The sequence below is a fragment of the Cervus elaphus genome, chromosome 24, assembly GCF_910594005.1.
Source record: "Cervus elaphus chromosome 24, mCerEla1.1, whole genome shotgun sequence".
Classification (NCBI taxonomy): Eukaryota; Metazoa; Chordata; class Mammalia; order Artiodactyla; family Cervidae; genus Cervus; species Cervus elaphus.
In genome coordinates, this window is record NC_057838.1 from 59,828,745 (window position 1) to 59,847,554 (window position 18,810).

Here is an 18,810-nt window from a genome sequence, read left to right on the forward strand (position 1 = left end):
TGCTTGTGAGCGGGTGTTCACACCTCTGACTCGAAGGCCCCTGGCCCACAGACCTTCAGGCGCCAGTCTCAGGCTGGGGCTGAGACGCAGACCTTTGGTGGTGGGAAGAGCCAGGCCCAGACCGGCAACCCTTCCCGAGGGAGATGGGCTAGCCCCTTCTGCCCCCACACACCTCTGACATGTAGTGGCCAGCTGGCCAGGGTACTATTGAGTCAGGGCCCCGCGTGTGTACACACACACGTGTACCACCCCGAGAGCCGGAACTGGAGCTGCCAGGAGAAGAGGCTGAGCCAGGCAGGCGCTGGACCCAGCAGCCCTGCATTGTTTTGATAGCTCACAAGACCCCACAGCAAAGAGATTCCCCTTTTATTGCATCTGTTTTAGATCTTTAGAATCTGAGTGAAGTCAAAAGCATGCTACAGGGGAGATTAATTCCACATTTTTCCATCTTTGCAGTGAAACCCAAGGAAAGTTAGACGTTCTGTGCAGCACAGTCGAGTCGGGGGCGCTAAGCCAATGGCTGCCCCTGGATGTTGCCCACACACGAGTGCCCCAGTGGCATGACTGGGTGACTGCCCTCTCTTTGAGGCTCAGGGCACATGGGACCCTCCATTCCCCGCCCCCAGGAATCTGGTTCCTGTGTTGAGGGAAGGGGGCTGGGGTTCCCCAGCCCCTCTGGGGAGACTGCCTGGAGAAGCCAGAATCAACCACAAGCCTGGAAGTGATTAAAAGGAACTTTCCGTCACAGGAGAACTTTAAGAAGCAGCCAGACCACCACGTGCCCTGATGGCTCAGACCCTGCGAGGCCTGACCACAGGCTGTCTTTGGGGCCTCATTTGGGCCCCTCCCCCACAAGCCCAGCACTCAGCCAGGGCCCCTGTGATCCAGGAGAGCCATGTTCCCACGGTGAAGCCCTGCCAAGAGCAAGTGCCATGTAAATGTTAGCTATGATAAAGTGTTAACGATGGCTCTACAAGACAAGGACTCTGAAGTCCAGATCGGATAACTTGCCAAGACCACTCAGCAAGGTAGTAAAAATTCAGGTTTGAACGAAGGCAGCATAGCCCTGGTGCCGTGCTCTCCCTACCCAGGACAAAGGCGGAGGCTGGCATTTTCTAAGGCCCACACCCGTATCAGCACCATGACGTGCTGAGAGAGGAGGAGGGCAGGGACCGGCGCCAGGGTGAGGGCGAGGAGCACTTCTTAGGGGCGCAGGGCTGGAGCGGGGCTTTGAGCAGGCAGGGTGGGGCAGAGAGAGCAGTAGTGAAGGGCAGCACCAGCCTTGAGTGCAGGCCCAGGAGCCTGGCCTTTCGTCCTGTGCTGTTGAACAGAAAAGGAATACTGCCAAAGTGGTATGGAGGGCAAGGGGGTGGGGTGTCTCCAGGAAGCCAAGGTGAAAGGATGAGGACTAAGAGGAGTGGTCATCCAGTCCTGCATCCATGTGGGGGCCCACAGCACTGACTGCACGATGGGGGTCCTGGGGTCGGGTGAGGAGGCTCTTTGGGCAGAGCCCCGACAGCACTGCCGCGCACAGCCCCACACGGCAGCAAAGGGGACACCCTGTATCAGCCCTTCCCATGGCCTCCCCCACCCGCTCAGCGCCCTGCGTGCTCACCCCATTGCCCCTGCCCTCCCCCGCCCTCTCCCAGGTGTCGCCTCTGCCCTGCACGTTTCCCTTCTCAACCTGACCACCTTCCCACGCTGTAGCAGATGTGTGCTTATGTGGCTCTCCTACCCCCAGCCCTTTGCTTTCTTCCCTTCTAGACTGTGAGACTCCCCATCTCCTGGTTTCCCATGAGACTGCCTTCCCAGGGCAGTTTGAGCTCCCCTCGCCATGAGGCAGTGCACTAGAGGGGACAAGTGGCTGAATGTCAGCCCTGTTCTTCTGTCGTCTGTCTGGGCTCAGCCACGGCGTCCACCTCTGAGCCACCTGTCTCCCCTGCTCCAGGGAGACACAGGAGGGCCTTTCAACCATAGAAACCAATACCACTCTCCATAGGGGGCCCCAGGCACCCTGGGGCTCTGCTTAGAGCAGTGTGGACAGGGAAGCGCCGTGGCTGAGGGTTGAGGGCTGCAGGAAGAAGAGCTGTCCCCGAGCTGGATGGCAGCGGGGAGGATGGTGGGGAAGCCTGGAGTGAGTCACCTGTGCACAGGAAGCTTTGTAAGGAACTCGCCCAATAGCTGAGAAAAATGTAGAGAGAACAGCTGGCTGGTCATCCTCATCCTTTCCTCTCGTTCAAGGTGTTGTTCACTGTCAGTCATGGCAGCTTTGCCAGCAGCCCACCCAGATAGGACTGGTACTGCAGCCCCTCAGTGCCTGTAAGCCCCTAGGAGCCAGCGTCTCAGTTACCGCCTGGGATGGGCTCCTGATGAGCGTGCGAGTGCAGGATGATGTCAGGAGGGCTCGTGGTGTCCTGAGGTCCCTCCTTTGCAGAAGTTAGGGTTCTAGTAGTTTTCCTGCTGCATTTGCACATGGGGAGTGTGCAAGAGGTCGTCAGTCAAGATGGTGGCAGTGGTGGCTCTGGACAGAGCAGCAGCTACTGGAAGGGACCTGGCTCGGAGGGTGCAGCTAGGTCTGTGATCTGAAGTGCCGGCTCACTCAGTCCCGTTTCACTACCTGTTGTGAAACTAAGACAGCTGTGATGAGTTCCCGAGCTGAGCCTCTTCTCCCAGGGTCCCCTCTGGATCCAGCACTTGGTAAGTTGGCCACAGGAGCACCATTCTCCCTGGCTGGTCCAGCGAGGCAGTGCCGGGGAGTGGAGGCTCCCCGACTCCTGTCCCTTTTTGACTGCGGGCCCTGGGGGCCCTCCTCCACTCTCCTTGTGGCCACTGCTCTTTTTTCCCTGTTCGGTAACTCCAAACCAACCACTCTGGCCTCCTGGCAGTGCCAAGAGAGTGCTGTGTTCTCTGCCTTGGGACCTTTGCCCCCGCTGCACCTGGTGCTTGGCCTGTCTTGCGCTGTCTCCGCACAGAGGCCTTGGGGCCTCCTCTCAGGGTTGGCACTCTTCTTCCCAGGTCTGCTGGCCCGGGCCGTGGCCCCAGAGCGGGTGAGCCAGGTCAAGGGGCTGGACTCAGGCGGCGCTCAGTGCCTGTGGGCCAGGTCAACACATTTCTTCTTGCATTCTCCCTAAACACAAAGTGAAAAGAGAGATGGAAAAAGAGGCTTAAAAAGGAGCCAGAAATGAGAGATGGGGGAAAGAGCTGAGGAAAAGTGCAGGGCAAGCTCACATGAGAGGAAACCAGGCCAAGGAGAAAGAGGAGGTTGACAGGGCTAAGGCTGCGCCATGGGGTTGTGGGGGCCTGGGAAATGGGCAGTCGATGGGAAGGGGTGGGGAGCGTGTGTGCCTGAAAGGGCTGCGCTGCTCCATGAGCCTGCGGGTAACTTGAACCTGTCCTGCTGTGTTCCACAGCTTCCCAAGGTGGGGGATTATTCTCCCGGGGAGCACTGGTTCTCGCCTTCCCCATGTGATGCCCGCAGAACTCTCCCCTGGACCGGAGCAGAGCCCCTGGGAGTATGGCTGCCTGGCCCCTCGCGGGCAGAGGCCCCACATACCCGCTTTGACTTCTCCCAGTGTCGCAGATGTGTGAGGCCCTGTGGCAGGAGTGAGGGTTGAGGCTCCCCTTGGCCACCTTAGAGGCCGGAGGAGATACACACACCCAGGTTCTGTCCCCTCAGTTTGTGCCCTGAGGGGGCGCAGACACCTGGTGACTCAGTGCCAGCAGAGAAAAGGCATCTGAGGCAGGAAGGTTTGGAACCGTGATGCTGTCAAAATGTCTCCCGTGTTGCGTTCCCTCCCACTTGGAGTTCAGGGCCCCGGGTGTCAGACTTAGCACCGAGGACTGGCATTTTGGTGCAACTCCTTCGGGCGTCACTATAATTCATAGGGGACTAAAAATAAAAGTCTGTCTCTTTAAAATTGGTTATTTTTACATCACACTCAGAAAGCCCTTCAGGGTGTTTCATAAAGCGTCTTACACTGTTGAACTGTGAGCGAGAGAAGCGGCTCGCCCTGTCAGTGTTGCCCCCATAGGAGACAGGTCACAATGTCTTTTCCCCGCTCGGCAGGAAAATCAGGATTCAAAAGATTCAGCCTTGCTGAGTCTCCCAGGGAATTTTCCTCAGAGAGTTCTGACCAGGTCATGACAGGAACCCCACCCATTGGCCCCAGCTGGCCTCTCCCGTGCTCTTGTGTTTGGCCCCCAATGCCTCCAGCATCCTGCTTCCTGTGGGGCCCCTGGGTTGGGTGGCCCTTCACTCGGCACCCACTGAGGGCCCAGCTACTTCCCAGGGGTTGTCAGTGGCCTCACTGACATGGTCCTGAGCCTTGGTCAGAGCCCCCGCACGCCTGCACCAGAGTCTGCTCTCCAGGATCCCGGGGCTGTGGATTCAGCGCCCTCTTCCTCTCCCTGTCTCCCCCCAGCTCCCTCTGCCCCCATTAATGAGGATCATCTGAGAAATGCAAAATAACCCTGCTGCTGGCCCAGGCTTCTTCCACTACAGCCCCATGCCTGCCTGACCCTTTCAGAGGGGCCTCAGCCGTGCCCATCCTCATCCTGTGTTCTTTTCTCTCTCTTTCCCTGTCTGACTCACCACCAGGTGCTGGTGGTTCATACCTCATGGCTCTGAGTCTGTCCACGTTCGTCCTTAGCCCACCCACCACCACCTCCAGACCAACCCGCCATCATACCCTCTCACCCTCTCTTGCCTCCATCGTACCTAATCACAGCCACTCCCAGACCATCCCCATGGAGCAGCCAGAGGGGCCTCACCTGGCCTCAAGCCCCCAGCCCCTTCCTGCCGCTCGGAGGCTGGAGCTGGGGCTGCCGGGTATGGCCTGCAGGGCCGACCCCATCTCCTGCCTCCTCCCAGGCACCTCTCCTGCCTCTTGCCTTCCCTCCCACCTCAGGGCCTTCCTGCCTCTCTCTCCTGGTGAACTCCCCCAGTCTTAGCCCTCTCACTTCCTAGGGCCACCTCCCCTGGCTCTGACCAGGCAGCACCCCGCAATCTCCCAGCACACACTGCAGTCCCCACAGCTGCTTAGCACCGGCCACCAGCTCTCTGCACATCCTGTGGGGCCAGCTGACCCTGTGTGCTCTGCGCCGTTGTCACCCTGGACCTGGCAGGGGCCAGCACAGGGTGGTGCCCCAGAGGATCTGAGTGAGTGAGGAGAGTGTCTCCAGCAAGGGTTGGAAAACTTTTTCTTAACAGTCAATATTCTAGCTCTGTGGACCATAGAGTTTGTCACAACTACTCAACCTGCCCTTGGAGCAGCCATGGACAAAAGTAAGCACGTGGGCATGGCAGTAAAACCTTATTTATAAAAACAGGCAGCAGGCCAAGTGTGCCAGCCCTTGGTCCAGAGAAACAACAGAATTCATTCAACAGCAAACAGGAGTGTTTCTAAGGGAATGCTTTCCCTTAAGAGAAGGGCAGTGGCTTTCTGGAAATTGTTGGTAATAGCAGGAGAAGGTGTTTCTGAAACAAGCCCCCAGGTGATTCTCTGACAGGTGTGACTTTGAAAGTGAAACTTATGGTTCCCCTGTGGCTGTGACCCTGGGAGGCAGACGGTGTTGGGCAAAGAGTGACAGTGTCCAGGCATGGAGTCCGAATTCTGCTTCCTGTTGCTTTGATTCAGGGAGGACGGTGCCTCATTTAAAGTGGAGCCCAGTCTTGTGAGGGGTGGGGCGCCAGTGGTGACCTGGGCAAGTCCCACAACTTAGTTGGGGTCTGACTGCTTGTGTTGTAGGGAAAGCACCCCAGTGAGAGATAGCGTCTAAAATAAGGGTGTTAGGGTCACTTGCCATTGCATACATATTAAAAGGTTTTTGTCGCTATATCCCTATATTATTGCCTTTTCATCGGAGAAGGCAATGGCACCCCACTCCAGTACTCTTGCCTGGAAAATCCCATGGACAGAGGAGCCTGGTGGGCTGCAATCCATGGGGTCGCTAAAAGTCGGACACGACTGAGCAGATTTCACTTTCACTTTTCCCTTTCATGCATTGGAGAAAGAAATGGCAACCCACTCCAGTGTTCTTGCCTGGAGAATCCCAGGGACGGGGGAGCCTGGTGGGCTGCCGTCTGTGGGGTCGCACAGAGTCGGGCACAACTGAAGTGACTTAGCAGCAGCAGCAGCATTGCCTTTTCATAGCTTAAAATTGTGATTTTCATGATAATTCCAAACCTAAATGTTTAGCTAGATAAGAGGCTGCTCCGTGGGCATGGGAGGTGTTTGAGGCCTGGGAACCGCCTCAAAGAGTGGCCAAATGATGTGAGGACACTGCTGGGTGACCGTCGGGGGTGTCCCTTCCAGCTGCTTCTACTCATTTAATCCAGAGCCACCACACCAAGTGGCCTGGACAGAAGGTGGCTGCCACTGGGTGAGAAGAGAGATCCATGGCTGTGTCCTCAGGCAGCTTGAGCTTGGGCACAGGGCGGGGGACAATCAAGGCTGCTGGGTCCCAGGCCCAGTAGTCCTCAGGCACTGCCGCAGTGAGCCGGGGCAGGCTCAACACGGTGGATGGGGACAAAACAGACGTGCGCAGTTCCTGGCACGTCAGCCCTCACTGAGGCCAGGCCACCAGCGTTCACAGTCCAGGTTTGTCATCTGTATGCTGTGTGACTTTCAGCAGGTTAATATCACTGTGCCTTGGTTCGTTGGCAAAAAATGGGATGATAAAGGCTCCCGCCCTGAGGGGTCATATTGGAGTGCTTGGAATATTGTGAGCACTCCATGTCAACTGCCAAGAACAGCCCCTGGAGCTGTGTGTGTCAGGAATCAAGATGGGGCTTCCCTGGTGGCTCAGTGGTAAAGAATCTGCCTGCCAATACAGTGGAACACGTGTTCAATCCCTGGTCCGGGAAGATCCCATATGCAGCCAAGTAGCTAAGCCCATGTGCCTACAAGCCATAGAGCCTATTTCTGTAACAAAAGAAGCCACTGCAATGAGACGCTCACGCACAGCAACAAAGAGCAAGCTCAGCAAAAAGAATCAGGATTCCCCCACTCCCACCTCGAGCCCAGTCCTGGGTCTTCCCTCAGGTCTTGACTTTGGGGGCCTCATGTCTGGATGGCACAGGGCCAAGGAGAGTGTATGAAGCTTCCTGGTTTCTCAAAGGTCAACAGACAGGAGGGCCCTCTCTGTGGAAGAATTTTGGCCCCAGAGTCCCGGCTGATGGCTGTTTTTTGTTTGTTTTTTTTAATATTTATTTGTGTATTAATTTGGCTGTTAGTTGCTGCATGCAGGATCTTTTTGTTATGGCATGCTAACTCTTAGTTGCAGCGTGTGGGATCTAATCCCTGACCAGGGGTCAAACCCAGGCCCCCTGCACTGGGAGCACAGAGTCTTAGCCATTGAATCACCAATTCAATGATAGCTGTCTTTCCCAGACACTTTGCCCAGACCAGTCTGCCCAGGAGCCAGAAACCCTGACTCCTCGGCCCCTTCTCCAGTTTCCCTTGGCCCTCCTTAAAATTAAGTTGCTAATCCTATGACACCATGTCCGGCTGGGCCATTTCCTTCTTTGGGACCTGCCACAACACCCAACTTTCACCCCCCTGGGGACTTTGTGAGAGGCTGGGACCAGGTCATTCACCCTTGAATAAAAGGAAAGTGAGGTGACTGGACTGGGAGCGTGGACTCAGAGGGACTGCAGAGGTGTTGTCTTTCCAGTGCTTCTCCTCACCTTCTAGGGCAGGTTGGCATTGTCTCCAGGCCTGGGGAGTATGGGCACCAGGTGGCAGAAGGAAGAGTCCCAGGGCTGGACCAGGGCATGAGGTGGGGTAAGCTATGAGCAGCCTGCTTGGTGTGGCCCCAGGCACGCAGGACTGAGGGCAGGGCTCTGCCCTGGATGTCAAGGCAGCACATGTTCACAGAGGCATGCTGAGCCCACAGGTGAAGGTCACAGTGCAAACACAGCACAGGGCATGGCCCAGAATCTTATCTGTACCTGTGAGGGGTACTGCTGCCTACTCACATGGACCCCTGGCTGCTCCCTGCAGGTGGCCTGCCTGGCCTCTCACTGCGTGTACCACCAGCCCTGAGTGTGTCTGACCTCTGCTACTTGGCTGCCCCCATCAGAGCCTTCCACCACTGGGGAAGCCCTCTCTCTGGTGGAGGAAGGTGCGTCAGCAAATCAGAAATCAGGGCTTCCGGGCTTCACATTATCAGAAGAGATAACCGTTTCCCATGAAAATGAGGTCCCATGCTCTAGTGGGATAGGATTATTAAGACAGATTTGTAAAGCAGAGACTGTTCTAATGTACAGAATTTCAAAGCTGTGCTTCTCTCACCGGCCCATTCTTCCAGCTCAGATGGGGTTTGGTGGGATCCTACATGACTGGGAAGAGCCTGGTGGACTTGATCAGTGCCTGGTGGCTGCCAGCCAGCATCTTGGCAGATTAGGCTGGGCACACGGGGAGTGGGAGGTGGAGACCAAACAGAGATGATGCGGCTCTTCCAGAAGCTTGCCTGGGGGAAGGGGAGAAGCTGCAGATTTGAGAGGGGTGGGCTTTTTTTTTTTTTCCCAGCCCATTTGTCTATAACATGCTATGAAACCCCCCCTCAAGCGTTTATGGCTTCCAAAGGAAGGACTTCCCAACACCTTCCGTTTAGGTGGCTTGAGGTAAAATAGATAATGCTTTTTTGTTCAAAGAAGTTTAACATCATCAAATTTAATGACCATATTTCTACTGAGCTTGAGTAACCCCTGCCCCACCACCCCCCACCATGGAGCACTACTTAGTTAGCCCCATGAAATGCGTGGCACCCCTGGTATTGACATTGGCCCAAAACCCACTGCCTCCACATTTGGAAATTCGGTCCCTATGGAAAAAAACTTTCTTTTAAGTGTGTGTGTGTTGGGGGGCGGTACTGGCCAGAAGAGGACAAGCTGGCTGGCTCCCCCACTGGGGCCTGGAGTCCGGGACCATCGGAAAAAGTCTGGATGAGGAATGATTCTGGAGCTTGGCTCAGTGTGGGTTTTGCAGCAGCCAGTGGAAACTTCCAGGAATGCTGCTCTGGGCCAGCCGGGGGCTGTTTCCGCTGCCACTTTTACGAACCGCAGACCCCCTCTATGGCTGGCCGGTCAGTAGAGGGGAATGTGATCGTCTCTTTCAGCTCAGCTCTGCCTCTCAGGGTGCCAGTTCATATTCCACAGGCAGCAGCTTTTCAGGCTCTGTCCTGTGCCCTGGGGCTCAGAGCCCCCTGCAGCCCGGCCAGCTTGTTTAGAAGGGGCCAGCCGCCAGGAGGAGCAAGCCTCCATGAGGCTGATATCTGTGCGGGATGCTGTGAGAATTTATAGCAGCCTCAGAGGGGAAACTCCCTCCCCAAATGTTTCAGTGTTTTATTAAATATGTGAAAGGAAAGTTTCATTTCTACTGGACCAAGGCCCAGAGCCTCCATGGAGCCTCGGGAAGGTGGCAAAACCTCTTGGGAAAGCCCACAAATGGGTAAAATTAAGAGAAAGTCTTGTTTCTTAATCTGACCCCTTTCTAATGCCTGTAGGCTACACGGCAAGGAACCAAGCCTGCTTCATTCCCAGTGTACTTGTGGGCCTGCATGGGCCTGGACACTCCTGCACTTCTGCCAACGCTCTGTCCAAAGGCAGAGGAGGGGGGCAGGTTTTGCTGCCTTGTCTGGGGGCCAGGTCGGCAGACGAGCCATCATGCCAGGTGTGCAGGAGAGGCCAGAGAGCCAGTCTCTGCCCCCCAGAGGCCAACAAGACGGGCATCGTCACTGTGGCCAGCGTGGGCCAGGCTGACTCATGCTGGGCACCACGATGTCACCTCACAGTCTCCAGGACTGCTGTGATCTTGGCATTATCGTTCCTGTTATAGCAGAGAAAATGGACTCAGAAACAGGGTGTTAGGGCCTCAGCCCCAGACAGCACATTCCTGCAGCCGTCCCCAGTGGACTCAGACAGGCAGTGGCCCTCCTGGGTTCAGGTTTCTCCCCTCCAAGCCTGGGAAGCCCCTCCAGCTGTAAAGATAAAAGGCCTGGGCAGGACCCAGGTGAAGTCCCTTCGTTTGTGGGTGCAGTTTTCTCATCTTCGGAATGGAGATGGTTGATGGTCTCTGGTTGGTTGGTCTCTGAAAGGACAGATGAGCAAGTGCTTCTGCTCTGCAACTCCAGTCTAAATGTCAGACCACGAGGGCCTGCTTTCCCTCACTGTGTCCTTCCGATGCCCACAAACATCAGAGAAGTACCTTCCCGAACCAGCAGGAGCAGACATGAAGACCCAGGGACAGGGCACCAAGCAGCAGCGTGGGTGGGAAAAGATGGCGTTTGTTCCGGGGCAGCTGAGCAGGCCTGGCTGAGGGCAGCCCAGGGGCCCCTCCATCCTGAGCCTGAACATTTATTTTGCAGACAGTCTCCATCTTGGAGCAGCGGCTGACACTGACAGAAGACAAGCTGAAGCAGTGTCTGGAAAACCAGCAGCTAATCATGCAGAGAACAACACCGTGATCAGGGGAACAAGAATCAAGAGCTCGGTCGATTTGGGGGGTGGCAGGTCGGGGATTTGTACTGGACACTTGGGTAAATAAATAAGATTCAGCCCTGGGAACCATATCCATCCCAGAGCCCCAGGGGTTGTGGACCTATGCCCTGTAACCAGAGACTCTCCACCTGGTGATGGGAGGCCCCCATAGGCCGGGCCCATGTATGCACAAATGATATACCTAGTTTATTGTGAAGGAGCCACTTCACATTAATGTTTGTTACCTTGGAGTCTGAAGGAGCCCTAGGATGGAGCTCTCCTCTGGAGGCAGGAGCCCCAAGTCACCCTGCTTTTCACTCATCCTTTACTGACCTTTCTGCCATGTGACTGGCTTTGTCCTGTATCTCAGAGTAGGGATAGACCACTTGGTTGGATGAGCCAATAGTTTCCTCTAAATCTGACAAAAGGCCCAAAGTGGGCCCGTCTGTCTGATTTATCCAGGAACAAGCCCTCTGGAGGGGGTGGTGGCTTTGCAGTGGCCTTGATTTCTGTCCCACATGTTTACTGGGGCCTGATGGCCTCTTCCTTTGCATCCATGAGGGCAAAGGAACCTGAACATTAAAATGAACTTGATGGAGCTCGTCACTGGAATGGCTTGTTCTGAGTGAGACCTAATCAATTCCTCCATCCCCAGGGTCCATAAAGGGAGAACAAAATGACATCTGGGGAGGGCCCCTGCCAGCATTACCTCCAGAACTGCGCACACCCTGCTTGCTACTGTGCGGGGTCTTCAGAAGCAAGGACAGCCAGAGTCCCTCTGGCTGGCCTGGCCGGCTGCTTCAGCTGGGACCTGGAGGCTTCAGGCACCTGCATGTCCCCTTGCTCATGAGGGTTCCGTAGGCTGCCTCCCTGCATCTGTGCAGGAAAGCCAGGCAAGTGTTCCCCATATGTCTGCATTCAGCCTCTTGGGGCCCTGCCAGCCAGGGAGGTATTTACCCTCCAACACACTTGCCCTGCCCTGGGGCCTAGGGGAGCGGGCGGTGTTAGACTCCCAGGAACTGTCAGTACCAGGCGGCTAATGAGGTTCCCAGCCTCTGCAGGTTTCAGGTGGGAGCAGAGGCTGAATGCCTTAAGAGCTGAGACTGACAAGAGGCAGCCTGTGTTGAGTCTCGATGAACAACAAGCCTGGGGGAGCTGCTCTGCCACCTGGGTGGGGAGAGAGCTTCAGTCTGGAGTCAGGTCTCAGGCTCTGCCTTTGGTCGAGCTGCGTGACCTCAACGTGGTGATGTAACTTCTCTGAGCCTCAGGTTCTTGTGTCGGGTAGCAGAGGTGACCACCCCACCAGGTAGGCACTTGACAGGCCCATGGCTCCCTGGCCTACCTGTCCCTCTAGGAGGATGGAGCTTACTATAGATGGGCAAGAGGCTGACGACGCGGGATGTTTCAGAGCCCCCAGGAACCTGCTGCAGTCCTCCACATGGCCCTGCTAGTCTGTAGAAGAACCAGGAAGTCTTGCTGGTCTAAACTGATAGGTAAGTTCCTCAGCTGCCTCGGGAGGTCATGGTTCCCAGTCTCTGAAGGCTTTTTTTTTTGTTGTTGTTTTAAGGAGATATGGTTTATCTATTTATTTAATATTTATCTGGCTGTGTCTGGTCTTAGTTGTGGCATGTGGGATCTTTTGTTGCTGTATTCAAACTTTTGGTTGCATCACGTGGGGATCTAGTTCCCCAACTAGGGATCAAACTGGGCCTCCTACACTGGGATCATGGAGTCTTGGCCAATGAACCACCGGGGAAGTCGCCCTGGAGGCCTTTAGGGAAAGTTTGAGCGGCCCCAAGTCAGCTTGCTCAGGGGGGACAACCTTGTGGGGCCATGCTTGTCCGTCCCTCCCAGGCTGGCTGCCCTGCCCCTGACGAGACATCGGCTGCCTTGTTTTGGCCGGTGGAGCTGGAGCTTCCAGGTAATGGGGCTGTGGTGATTCGGGCAGCCAGTCCAGGCGAGGTTGTCTCCAGAGACACAGGGTGCCCCAGCAAGGGGCCTTCAAGGCATGTGTGCCAGCTCTGCCCACAGACCGAGCACGGGTTGCCACTCATCACGCCTTCATTGTATACCAGGATCAAGTTTTTAATTTTTCTCTGAAATCTCCCTTCCTCAGTGAGAAAAAATGTGGGTTTGAGAGTCTGTTAACGATTTGGGAAATGGCCTGGGAGGCTGTAGTGTGGTATTTTCCCCACCACCATTATCAGATGTAAACAGTCTAGAGAGGGTTGCTTACCCGCCACCCCCCCCCCCCCACCAAACAGCACACAGCCTGTCTGGGGGGACAGTATCGGCGTGACCTGGGCTTCCCCAGATGGAGGGGGACAGAGCTGTGACCACGGGCCATCTGGAAGGGCTTTGCACGAGGAGTTGGACCAGGGCCTCCTGAGGGGTTTCCTGCCACACTCACCTGCCTTGATGGAGTCACCAGCCAGGCCTGGCACAGGGGAGAAGGATGGATCTTGGAGAGCTGTCTTTGTCTTTGAAACATCACAGAGACCTGCGGCCTCCAAGCCCGGGGTCAGTGTGAGTGACCAGGTTGAGGCAGAGTGTGGGGGCTCAACTAGGCAGTGCTGGCTGGGCTAGTGGCTGACAGGTCTGGCTATGGGGGGTGCTGACAAGCGGTCGGCGGCGGGGAACATGAGGGGACTTGGCCCAGTTGGGGGCCCCATGACCGCCTTTCTTGTGGTCTCCCCAAATGACACTCCCTGCTAGCCCACCCCAGCAGCTCCCCTGTGGCCGGGGCTCTTACCAGTCCCCCAGATGTGCTACCAAGCTCAGAAGCAGTCCTCTGGAAATGTGAATGCCTCAGCTTAGCTGTCATCTCTCCTAAGTTTGGATTTTGGTAACTGAGATTCCAGAAAACCAAACTGCAGAGGGGGGGTTTGTGGCTAGGAAGATGTTTTTAGGCTAGGAGGCTTTTGTTAGGAAGTATGTCTTCATGACAGATCCCAACCCCACACCCCCATCCCTTCATGCTCTAATTTTCCTACCATGCGGAATGAAAGAAGTGTCTCTGACTTAAGTTGCAGCCCCCTACCTACCCTTTGCCAGATTCCAGGAATGGATCTGTACTTCCTGCCAGAGAAAGAGAGAGGCAGGGCAGGTAGGCTCCAAACCAAGCAGAAAGCAGCCTCAGAGTTCAACCCCTGCCTGTGGCAAGCCCGCCACCCTCCCCTCCTGAGGCACCCCTCCCAGGAGCCCGACAGGCTAAGTGCCGAGGGGTCCCCACAGACCGGTGTCCCTCCAGAGACTGGAGGGGCATGAGCCAGCCTGTCCTGGAGACTCTGCCATCCTCACATCCAGCAGCGTCCTTGTCCCTGGGCTCCTGATCTCCACAGGGGTGTGCTGCTTAAGAGAAATCAGGCAAGAGGGTAGGGCAGGGCAGTCAAAGGCCCCTGACCCACTGCCACAGCCCGCTCTGCCCCCCTGCTAGCTCCGTGACCTTAGATGGGTTTAGTAACCTTGTGGAGATGGTTTGTGAGCTAGTTCCTGATGCATCAGGCACAGGAGGTGCCCAGAGCGAGTGTGCTCATTGGGTGGCTGGAGAGAGACTTCTGGAGGCTCGGACCCCTTCCCCAGAACTTGGCCTGTGTCCAGGAGAACGCAGTCTGGTGGTCCCAGAGTCGTGCTGGCTCTGAAATTCTCCATGGCCAGAGTTCTGGTCTCTTGACCCCATGACCGCTGCCATGGGCATCCCCAGTGGTGGTTTTGAGAGCTGGGCTGACAGACAGCCCCCCCACCCCCACCCGAGAAGGCAGGCCCTTCAAGGCCGCCACTAGGGCCAGCGCAGGCTTGGGGGTGGGCGTTTGTGATTGCCGGGAATCCCGGAAACCCAGCCCACTGAGCCGGCGCGAGGGTGGTGAGTCACACTGTCCCGGCTCCTCGTCATTAACCTCGCCTTCCTAAATGATCTGCTCAAGAGGAGCCCCTGATGGCTCCAGCTTCCATGGGTGTGTAGTCATTTACGGGGCACAGACATCAGCCCCAGAGTTTTCTCCAAGCGCCCCCTCCACCCCACCCTGCTCCAGGCTGCCAAGGAGGGAACCGTGTTGCCAAAGCAGCAGCGGCAGACTGAAGGCCTGAGCTCACTTCCTGTGAGCATCACCACCCTGACACCAGGCCTGTCCCGTTGGGTGGGCTCCAGCCCACCCCAGCTGTCACTCTAGCACCCCGGGCTCACTCTCAGTCGCTCTGGGGAAGTCTCTCTAGAGGCCCAGAGCATGGGGCCCTCACATCCAGGCTCACGGATGAGACTGGAGCCGGGCCAGACAGCCTGGGGCGAAGCCATTAGGAAGCTTTCTGTGCCAGCCCCTCCTCCCGGCTGGGAGCTGCTGTGTGGAAACACTCTCCCAAGAACCTATTTATAGAGCAAGGCTGAGCATGGTTTCAATTCAGGTGAGGCCACCTTGAACCCCCTATGCCTGGGCGTGCTTGTGACAGGAACCTCGACCTCTGCCCCCCACTCTTTCCTACCACCCGTGAGAAACCTGAGCACTGCTAGATGAGGGCCCTGGGCAGGAGCGGAAGTCCTGTCGTCCTGCAGCTTCCGTTTCTCAGTCCGAAGCTGCTCTTGCAGGCACGAATACTTGCTTCTGAAAGTGGGACTTTGACTCTCTCTTGGGTGCTCAGTGTGCAGCGGTCTGGCCTGTAGGAGCCAGCTGGGGTCATGGTGTCACTCAGCCACACACACTGACGTCAGCTCCTGGCCTCCATCCTTCTCCAGCTAGGCACCCGGCATCAGCTCTGGAGTGGAGACCGACTGCGGAACTGTGGCCGTCCCCAGGCACCTGGGGCCCACGTTCACCCAGTCCATGTTGTTCTGGTCTCAGGCCTGGCCGAGGGCACCAGTGCCCTGCAGATGCTCTGCTCAACTGGCCTCTCCTCCAGACCTCTGCCCTGCCCCTGCCTTTCCCCAGCTAGGCTCAGCCCAATGACGTGCTTTGACCTGGCAGGTCTCTGGAACCAGCCAGCTCCCCCAGAAGCTCCTGTGATGCCCCACCCACCTCTGCTCTGAGCCCCTCAAACTGACCCCAGCCAGAGTCACCCAAGGACATACCCTCATGCCCAGGGTGGGGCTGGGAGTGCCGATCGTCCTCCCCAGGGCCAGCACCCCCTCAGCTCAGCCCCCAGAATTGTTCTCCATGACAGCTGGTCCTGGATTGGCTCTCCTAGAAGCCTCTGGGACTTGGAGCAGGAGAAGCAACGTAATTAGTCTTCCCGGACCCTCCAGGCAGCATCTCACATGTGCCTGTTAACTAGAAACAGAAAGTGCTTCCTGTCGTGGAGGCCTGGGCTGGCCAGAGTCTGGGCTGCTGCAGTGGGACTTCTTGGCCCCAACTGTGAAGTTAGCCTTTGCTCCCAGGGTGGCCTTGGTTCTGAGGTTGGGTCCAGTTTGCCCTCAGTTGGGATGTGCTGAGGAATAGGGCCATTTGTGAGGTTTCCACAGGGATGCCCATGCCCTTTGCAACATATCCCAAAGTCACCTTTTTTTTTCCCAGTTCTAATATTTTCTTAATGAAGTATAGTTGATTTATAATGTTAAGTTCAGCTGTATAGCAAAGTGATTCAGTTATATATATTCTTTTTTTCCATTGTGGTTTATCAAGGGATATTGAATATAATTCTGTGTGCTACAGTAGGACCTCATTGTTTATCCATTCTATATATAAAAGCTTACATCTGCTAACCCCAGCCTCCCACTCCAGTTCTCCCCCAGCCCCTTCCCCCTTGGCAGCCACCACTTGGTTCTGTATGTATGTCCATGGTTCTGTTTGATAGATTGGTTCATTTGTGTCATATTGTAGATTCCACATAGAAGTGACATCATGTGGTATTTGTCTTTCTCTGACTTAACTTCACATAGTATGATAATCTCTAGTTGCGTTCATGTAGCTGCACACAGCATCATTTCGTTCTTTTTTCACTAGTATTTATTTATTTGGCTGCACCGGGTGTTCCTTGTGGCACGTGGGGTTTTCTAGTTGCAGCATGTAGGATCTAGTTCCCCAACCAGGGATTGAACCCAGGCCCCCTGTGCTGGGAACACAGAGTGTTGGCTGTTAGACCACCAAGGAAGTCCTTCATTCTTTTTTATGGCTCAATAGTAGCCCCCTGTGTTTGTGGACCACATCTCTACCCATTCATCTGTTGATGAACATTTAGGCTGTTTCCATGTCCTGGCTATTGTGAAAAGTGCTGCTATGAACACAGGTGGTGGTGGTATTTGTTTAGTTGCTGAGTCATGTCCAACTCTGTGCAATTCCATGGCTTGTAGCCACCAGGCTCCTCTGTCCATGGGATTCTCCAGGCAAGAATACTGGAGTGGGTTGCCATTTCCTTCTCCAGGGGATCTTCCCGACCCAGGGATCGAACCTGAATCTCCTGCATTGCATGTTGATTCTGTACCACTGAGCCGCCTGGGAAGCCCAAACATAGGTTTGCATGTATCTTTTTGAATTATAGTTTTTTCTGGCTATAGGCCCAGAGAGGGATTGCTGGATCATATGGTAATTCTTAGTTTTCTGAGGAACCTCCATCCTGTTCCATAATGGCTACGCAATCCCACCAACAGTGTAGGCGGATTTCCTTGTCTCTACACCCTCTCCAGCATTTACTGTTTGCAGACTTTTTGATGACGGCCATTCTGACTGCTATGAGGGTATATCTCATTGTGGTTTTGATTTGCATTTTCTCTAATAGTCAGCGATATTGAACATCTTTTCATGTGTCTGTTGACCATCTATATTTCTTCCCAGGGTCTTCTGTTGGGTTAACTGCTTCTGGTTTAGGGGAACCTCAGCTCTGGAGGCCCCTCTTGAGGGGCTGGGGCTTAGTCTGAGGCAGGTTAGGTGAGAGTCTGCCCAGCACTTGGAGCAAGCCCCCCTGAGCAGCCAGACCTGCTGAGATGAGGCTTGCTCCTTTCCTGCCTGATCTGCGTCTGCCATTGGCCCACTCCATCTGTTCTCAGCACAGCAGCCAGAGTCAGCCAAGCCGTAAGATTAAAAAATAATAATAAAAAGAAAACTTGTAAGCTAGCTCATGCCAGCCCTGCTGAACCCCTTCCAGCAGTTCCCCAGCCTCCTTTAAGTACAGGCCACAATGCTCACCGCAGCCAGGAGGCCCTACTCAAGCTTGCCTGTTGCCCAACCCTCATCTCCTACCACCCTCCAGCCACCCCTCAGGCCCCTCCAGCCACACCAGCCTCCTTAGTGTCTCCGACCCCAGGGTCTTTGCACCTGCTCTTCTGCTAGGAGTGTTCTGACTTCACCTCTCTGCCTTGGCCTGCCCATCCACAACATGGGGTAAGAACAGTAGAGGCCTGTAGGGGTGCTGGAGAGATGTGCTGAGACTATTCCCACAACACTGTAAGAACAGGCTTTATCCCAGAAGGGCTCCAGTGCGTGGCCTGGGGAGGTGGCTCCAAGTGCGAGCTAAAGGGCTGGGCCCCCATCATCCACTCCTGTGGGCCAGCTAGCCACAAGACCTACTGCAGGCCCGGCCCTGGTTGGCCCGCTGGAAACCTGGGGCTCAACCAGTGCTCCTGGGAGGGAGACCAATTGTACCCCATGAGGCCCTCCTGTCGGCTCCTAACTGCCACGGGTCTCTCTCATTAGACACCCCACTCCACATGCCACCATGGATCCTACAGAGCCTTTTCCTATGAGGCTTCTAGCCACCAGGCCAATCTGAGTGCCCAGGAATGGACAGGGAGGGCAGGAGAAGCAGCCAACCCACACGCCAGGTCTCCTTGCCCACCCCCAAGCCTAGAACGCAGAGCTGACAGGTCAGTGGCCTTGCTGCACCCAGGGCTCTCTGGTGGGGTCGGGGTAGCTGGGCTGGATCTGAATGAGCATCTTGCTGCTGGGTGGATGTGGAGGGGCTTCCTCACGCTCCCATGGGCCCTGCCATGTACCTGGTTCTATCCTGCTCTTAATGACTCAGAACCCCAGGCCAAAGGGTCAGGGATTTGGGGCTTTTTCTGCCTGAAGGAGAGAAGTGGGCCCTCTAAGGGGTCTCTCCTGCCGCTGCCACCCTTCCCCTCTCTACCCCCACAGACTGCTGGTCTGGGCCCTCCTGCAGGGCTGGGAGCCTGGCAGTCACCTTGTGAGGGGGGTGGGGGGCAGCAGGACTTGTGAGGATAGTCTTCCCTCCTCTGGCCTCCGCTCTCCCTCCCTGTCCTCCTCCTCCAAACACATGGTTCCAATCCCCTCTCAGGCCCCTCTCCCCCTCCCCAGCCCCTTCCCATTTCCTCTCAGAGGCCCTCACTTGCATGTGGAACTCATTAGAAGCCCCTCAGGGCTGGTAACACAACTCTTGGGGAGGGGGCC

General features: G+C 55.9%; 1 protein-coding gene across 5 annotated transcripts in view; it reads left to right on the top strand.

The window, feature by feature from the left end:
• Positions 1–11,079, top strand: part of POC1A (POC1 centriolar protein A) — a 117,860-nt gene extending 106,781 nt beyond the window's left edge. For all 5 annotated transcript variants that reach the window (XM_043885389.1, XM_043885390.1, XM_043885387.1 and 2 more), the window contains one exon: positions 10,369–11,079. In XM_043885389.1, coding sequence (XP_043741324.1) covers positions 10,369–10,467 — 99 coding nt within the window. In that variant the 3' untranslated portion in view covers positions 10,468–11,079. The remainder of the gene's footprint in view (positions 1–10,368) is intronic.
• Positions 11,080–18,810: the final 7,731 nt, after the last annotated feature.